Below are 7,500 nucleotides of genomic sequence, written 5' to 3'. Positions count from 1 at the left end.
TATATTCCTTTCACTGTTTGACTCAGCCTTGCTTTCAGGTCAGTTGCATTGCTAAAGACTGCGGTGGAAGCAAAACGTGTTTTGAATACCGCTTCGCTTACTGGGTTACTTCTCTTGATGAGATGGAACTCTTGCAAAACTTAATCTTACAATAAGTCTCCAACTTCAAGTGAGACGCCAAATCGCGTAACTTATACTCTTTGGCAAACCTACCTCTCAAATAATGAGTGACTCTAATTGGCCGACCTACAAAAAAAAAAAAAAAAAAGCTGACATCATAAACTATTTATCGTAATCACCACCTTGAGAGAAATGTTATGAAACGTGAAAATAAGATCTAAGATTTAAGATTTAAGATCCAGATCAGTTTTACCTAACACAACCACTAATGGTGTTACCTTCGTTCATGGACAACTTTGTAATTTCAAATGAACCATCATACTGACGGGGCGGGAAGGGAGCTATCTGAAGGGAGCAACCGCAAGGGACTGGGGCTACCCAGAGTCCACTACGAGTTTAGAATTAATAAAATAGTCTTTTTATACATACCGCTAACTCCTCGGCAGTTGCTCCATAGTCTGTCTCGGTCGTAATTTGGCGTTGTTGCGCACCATTTCCGCGCAGAGTTCTTCTTAGTGCAACTATAGTATCGTTTACGTTTGTAGATAAACGGGAACACGCAACAGTTGCCATTTGTTGCTTTGGTACGACAGGAACCTGGGTAAGAGAATATACGAAAACAAAGAAGGTTCCAGTCCCTGCTCGCCAAAAAGAGCCCGCCATTAGGGAGCTTAAGCGAGGACGACGTCGACGAAAGCGAGAACGTCACCTGAAAATATAACTTCGTATTTCTGTGATCATTCCTCGATTGTTCAGAGTCGTTTGCTTTGCAAAATTTTTGCTAACTATCCTGGAATTAAATTTGTACGAGCGGCTTAGAGTTGGAAAGAGAAAACGAAAAATATGTCAAGTGCTTACGTCGTCCACACAACTGCAAAATAGTTGATTTCACGTCGTGGAAAGAACGAGAACGGCTGCGAAATGTACAGAAATGAAAAACGCACGTGCAAGGCGTGCACAACTATGCAAATTTGAGACTTTCTTACCCGGGTTGCTCAAGGCATGGCTGGCGCTAACCAGCATCAAATACCATGGAAACCTATAGGTTTTGATACCTCTTGACCAACGCTTAGCGCTAACCAGGCTTCGAGCAACCGGCCCCTTGTCGTCATCGTCGTTGTGGTTGCCTAAACATCTTCTTGATTGTATGTTTTTATTGTGAAGGGTTCAGCTTCCTAGGACTGTGGTACGGCGTCCGTGAAGAAGTTAAGCACGAAAATTTGGTCAAATTCAAATTCAGAGAGAATAGATGAATGTGGGTTGTATGCGGCTTACACAGAAAGTGGAGTTAAGTGAAATAAACCCACCTTTCAAGAAATAAACATCGTTTGCCCATGGGCCGCCTTTCCCATGCCTACACTTGTTCGATTTGCCGTATTTTGCGTACGTGCGATAGGCAGTCCGTGATGCGGCGCACCATCCCCCATGCTGCACTGCGAAAACCTTGTAACCTCGCCTCTCTGCTGACAGACCGCATTTTTCGATGGCATTAAGTCTGCTGCGATAGCTGCCTTTTAGAAGACGACTCTTTCCCTCCAAGGTGGCAATTGCTCGGCGACCGGTGTCTTTGAAGCAGCCAATACCCTTTGCTGAAACAAGCAAAAAGAAGTATTCTTAAAATTTCCTAGAGCATCGATTATCATCGTTTTCTGATGTATTTCATTTTAAGAGCACCTAATGTCAACGAACATATTTTACCTCGAAGTTTGGCTTACGTGTGCCACACACAAATTGTCTCAACACAGCAAAAATAGCTGCCACTTTGACTCATGACCCAGCGATAGCTTAGAAAGACGTTTGCCTATTCTTGATTTAATGTCACAAACTGCTTTGCAATGCAAAAGCGTTTTGAAAACTTATATGCAAAGCACCTTGTGACGTCATATCCAGAATAGACCCATGCCCCTGTAAGCTTGGTCGGAGAGCCAAAATGGTGGCTTTCATTTTGAAGACTTAAATGCAAAGCAGTTTATGACGTCATATCAAGGATAGACCCATGCCTCTGCATACTCGATCGCAGGGCCAAAATGGCGGCTTTCTGACGCAAACGTTCTACGGTGGATTCTACAGTGCATAAAATGCAATCATAATTAAGGAGTCTCGAGGAGCCTCCTAACAACGTCAATGTGAAATATCTAATTGCAATTTACTTACCAACAAGTGCTCTAGTAATCTTGATTACTCTCCCTAAAAGATAAAAAAAAAAAATGCATCACGGCTTTATACGGTTCTTACAACAACATAATTTCACACAGCTCCTAGGAAACTTCACGGTACAGGATGGAAAAGACGCACAAGGGTTTAGGGATTCTCGGGCGGTCAGGGCCGGGAATCTTCTTCTTCTTCCAGTTTCAGCACTTGGTCTCCTTCGATTATACTACTGTTTGTTTTTGCTGTTATGTGGTCTAATCGATCAGTAGTCCACTCAGAAGATTCCGCCAAGCCGACCACATTGCTGAAGGAAAGGCCAGACCACAACACCGGGAACTACATGCCCTACTCTTTTCGAATAGTGTGTGGGATCTTTAACGTCCACATAATTCAAGAACATTGAAGGGCTGTGAGACAGGACCTACGGTTTATAGTACTTATCCGACAAGACTTGAAGTCTAACCATTAGCCGATGTTATTACAAAGGCAGCACTTTCTCCTCAATTATTTTAAGGCCCTGAGTGGTGGTCCGGCCGGAGTCGAACTCACGACCTCCCGCATGACAGCTCGATGGTCAACCAACTGATGGCCACCGGTGCGGAAAGGAAATGCAATGCGGCGAGGTGCAGGATACAGGAAACGGATGCGGAAATAAATGGAAGTAGTAAGAACAGTTTTGAGATGACTGTCGAAAGTAAATACGCGATTGCGATTGCTATGCTTAGTGATTGGCTTTAAAATCTCTTGCCAGTTTTTTAATCATTGAGAAGCAAAACCAAAACAAATACCGTCTTGTTCGCGCGATATTCCCCGCACTTTAACTAAGTTACAGGTAATTGCTTGGAATAATTCTGATTTGGTTCTTCGCGCTGTTTGCTCCTGTTGTGATTGGTCGGAGTTATTAGTTTGGTATTGGTTTTTCGACAGACATTTGAACACCGCTCTATCTGAACGATATCAACACAGAAGAAACGTTATCCTTCTAAGGGTGCGTTTTCTTGAGAAAATTCAAATCCGGATTTCTGAATCTAAAAACGGATTTTGCGGTTTTTCGATGAAATCCAAAAACGGATCATGAATCCAAAAAATCCACACTCCGGGTGGATTTTTCAGATCAAATCCAAATCCGGATTTATGAGATTCACCACCTGAGCGCTCTTTTGGGACAAGATCCGAGAAAATTATTTTTGACAAGCGGTTTTCCATGCAAAAATGGTGCACAACAGTTACCAGTTTGTTCGCGCCATAATCGTAATCACGAGCAAGTCGAAAAAAGGTAGGTTTCTGTGCAAAAATTACGCAAGAAAACTACACCAAAAAGGTGCTTTACAGAAGTTGCACGCACCTTTCCTACAGCTAAAGAATTTAGTGAAAAAAATACCCTTGAAAGTCGTCGATTTGTAATTAACTAAGAGGGAATGTTTTTACCAGCTGCTTTTATAGATCTCTGAACTATTTCTTTTCTTGTGACGAATTTTCAACTAAATGGACCCTTCACGGAAAAAAATTCCCTTACTGCATATATGTCTCTTTCTTCTATTATATCATAGTTACTAGAGGGGGATGGTTATGAAACCCGACAACTTTCTCTGTTGTAGGTTTTGTTCTCTTTTTTGGCCTTGACCGTGCACAAAACACAATAGTTGTTTACTCCGTACTGAGGAACTAACCAATAGAAACGTGTTGCGCAAAACAAAGGATTGTGCACGATCGTGGACTTTCCAAACTAAATCTTGGCATCTTTGTTTGCTCTTTTGATGTTTGCCGAGCTTCCAAACCAGTCCCCTCTATTAGTTATGATTCTATCAGTTTAAATCGTTGCATTTCATGCTTGTTGCCTCACAGGTGCTTGACCTGCAACAGACGATGACCAAAAAATGGGCCTGGATTGGCCATACACTTAATTAGAACTTCGAAGGACTGCATTGCTTGACAAGCCCTTGGTTGGAACCCACAGGGAAGTAGACGGAGAGGGAGACCGTGTAACAGCTGGAGGAGAGACACAGACCACACCATCTAGTCGAGAGGTCTCTCTTGGCACCAGCTCGAACACCTGGCACCTGACTTTGTCAGTGGCCTATGTTCCGACATGGAATGATAAAGGCTTCAGATTCAGATTTCATGCTTGTCAAATTGTAGCTCATAAGTGTTGATTATTTGGTGTTAGTAACATCGCCTGAGATCTTGTAATTAACTTCATATTGTTATGTGGAATGTCATCGTAATACTAGACCTTAGAAAAAAACATAGGAATGCATGTTAAGGGCGTTGGCCCAGGTTATTTATACCAGGGCAAAACGTTGGTTGTGGTGGTTGATGCATGTAGGAAACACAAAAGGAAAGGTTCTAATAAGAAGGTCTGAGGGAAAAAGGAAAGCTGAGCACCGTAGCGGGAGCCGGCCGGGAAATTCGAACACAAAACCCCTTTGTTAGCGGCAGCAAGAAAAGAAGGCAACGAGGAGATCAAGGAGCAAGTTTAAGAAACGAGAGAAGAAACAGGTCAAAGAAAGAGAACTGAAGTGCCAGAGGAGAAGTAGGCGCCGAGGTGTAGAGAAGTTGTCGTGGAAAAATTGCTGTTGGTTTTTGAAGAACTGGACTGCTGGTTGGTTGGAAGACTGAACTGTTTAACTGAATTTGTTTGAAGGACTGAACTGTTAGCTTAATTTACTCAACCTTTTAGTGTGTAGAAAAGAATAAGGTTATAAATAAGGTTACAGAGACTGATCTAGTTTGACGTTAACTAAGGCCATTACGTTTATCTTAGCTAGTAGTAAGTTTAGAATTACCGGTAGTATTGCTTAAGTATTTTATCGGTCAAAACGCGTTGCCATGCCAAATGATCCGTTTTCGGATTTTGCGTTTTTCGGTAGTGAAGAATCCATATGATCTGAGTTCACAAATCCGTTTTCGGATGCTCCTAAGAAAAACGCACCCTAAAACAGTCGAAGATCATGAAAAACAAAACATTCTTACCTTTAGGAATTACTGGCCGTATGGGTCGCACTGGCCGACGTCCTGGTTACAAAAAGCAGAAAAGAGAACTAATAAATTTAAAGGAGTCAAATAACGAGAATTTCAACAATACACTAACCAAAATTTCTATGGTTCTACACTCTGCTCTGAGATGCACTCGTGCTTAGATAAGTCCCCTGGGACTTAAAACGTGCCTACTAGTGCGCAGTTGTTGACAAATCAGAAAACGTGGTCTTTTTTATATCCTATATAAATGATATCACTATTATCAAGCAATTATTTACTGTGATAAACAGTAAGTGGTCTGCTATAGTCGAAGACAACTCAAATGCATATGATCCTGTTTGGAAAGTTGTGATCACGAAGGTAAGGCTCTTTTCCACAGCACACAGATCCTCGTTTTGCCGACCTCGCAAGGATAGAAAGCCTAGTCACATTTAGAGCTCTGGCATGGAATCGAATTCGATTCTCTCGCATGGCAACGAACGTGATAGCCACTACACTAGAAGAAGCGCTAGTGGCAAAAACATGAAAAAACTAAACAAAAAACAACAACAACAACAACAAATTTTTACCAGCACAGTTGCCCCATTTTCTGTCTCGATCGTAGTTGGGTGTCATGGCGCACCAAGGCCGATTGTGGTTCTTTCGTGTGCAGCTGTTGTAGCGACGTCCTTTGTAGATGAACGGGAAAATGCAGCAGTAACGAGATGTAGTTCGCTTTCTGCACGAGCCTGAAAACATAGGAACAGTTGATAGGTTTAATGACGTTGAAGGATCAATAGCGAAATCTTTACAAATTTTGCTTCATTAGCATTAATAAGTTCATGATCAATCATCTTAGAAATTCGTGCTGCTTATGTTATCAGCTCCCCCTTTAATTTTTAGGAATTACAAAGGATGTATGAGCTCATTAGCGCTTTTGCAACACTGATTACGAAACCGTTAAGGCATACAATTGAGGGGTTTTGAGATGTATGTAAACGATGACGTCCTTTAAGATTCTCCAAGAGATTGTGACGCACAATTTCAACACACCATCACAGAATGAAAATTCCCTGATTTTATGGAATAGGAGTTCGAAGCTGAGCATCCATCCACTAAGACACAAACGCAGATTTGAGTAACCAAAAAAAGGTAATAAAATAGGAGAGAAATTTTATACTATACATGCATGTAAATAATACAATGTAAAAAGCTTATCAGTAAAGATGCAACTGATAGAGAAACATTCTACCTCATCCACACCTTCTCAAATAAATACCTGAAAGGAAGTAAACGTCATTGGCCCAAGGACCTCCTTTGCCATTCCTACATTTACCGGAACGTCCGTACTTCCGGTACGTCACATGGGCCCTTGGACCAGTCGCGCACCATCCCTGGTGCTGCACTGCAAAGGCTCGGTAACCTCGCTTCTTGGCCGCGGCGGCGCATTTCACGATGGCGTACAGTCGTCTCCGATAGAAGCCCCGTACCAGGACGTCGCGGCCATTTGTGGGATGGCCCGGCGACCAGTATCCCGAAAACAGCCGATAGGTCTAGCTGTACAGCAAAAAAAAAAAAAAAAAAAAAAAGGGAATAAAAGCATTGATACATTTATTTTCAAAAGCGATATTTACTCCTTAGTTTCTTATATTTTTGGTCCCGCTTTAGGTGTGACCACGAAGGTCCCCTATTGTACGAACTGAAGTAATTAAGCGTCGGCATAGTTTTGAGAACAACACAAATCGCACTGATGTCACGGGTTGAGTTGTTGGCACCTCGTGACGCTTACTGAAATCAGCGTGCGTCCAATTGAATGCAATCCTTCTAAGATGATTTTGCTTAGTCCCCATCATTATCAAGTAACGCCTAAGCACTTCTGATTCTAAGGGGAGAACTTTGTGACGCTTATTGAAATCACCATGGATCTGAATGGATGCATTTTAGAGATATCAGCCCCGGTATGTCACTCTTGGTTTCAAGAACAGGAAGCGTAATTGCTGAGAAATAAATTAATTGTTGGTACTTACCAAGAACATTTGGTGTCACTCTGATAACCGAGGCTATGAAAATAAAAAAAAGTATACCTTTGCAAACTGGCTGGAATATATACTGATACGTCACTTAAGACAACCCACTATTGGCCAAAAACTTACGTTTCTTTCCTCCCCTGCACCACCCCCACAGTTTGCTTTTGCTGTAGTTGGGGCTGATTGAACACCAGTACTTTCCCTTTCGACTTCTTGCGCACCCTGTGTATCGGCGCCCGCGGTA

General features: G+C 42.2%; 1 protein-coding gene across 1 annotated transcript in view; it reads right to left on the bottom strand.

The window, feature by feature from the left end:
- LOC138054579 (uncharacterized) overlaps positions 1–7,500 on the bottom strand; it is an 84,332-nt gene that overhangs the window by 61,810 nt on the left and 15,022 nt on the right. Inside the window, 10 exon segments of the mRNA XM_068901082.1 lie at positions 447–488; positions 550–717; positions 1,428–1,709; positions 2,275–2,307; positions 5,245–5,286; positions 5,820–5,978; positions 6,509–6,739; positions 6,742–6,786; positions 7,257–7,289; positions 7,383–7,500. The exon segment at positions 7,383–7,500 is cut by the window's right edge and continues 50 nt beyond it. Of these exon segments, the coding sequence (XP_068757183.1) occupies positions 447–488; positions 550–717; positions 1,428–1,709; positions 2,275–2,307; positions 5,245–5,286; positions 5,820–5,978; positions 6,509–6,739; positions 6,742–6,786; positions 7,257–7,289; positions 7,383–7,500 (1,153 nt within the window).

The sequence above is a fragment of the Montipora capricornis genome, chromosome 1 (genome assembly GCF_036669925.1).
Source record: "Montipora capricornis isolate CH-2021 chromosome 1, ASM3666992v2, whole genome shotgun sequence".
NCBI lineage: Eukaryota > Metazoa > Cnidaria > Anthozoa > Scleractinia > Acroporidae > Montipora > Montipora capricornis.
This window is presented reverse-complemented; position numbering and strand designations above follow the sequence as displayed.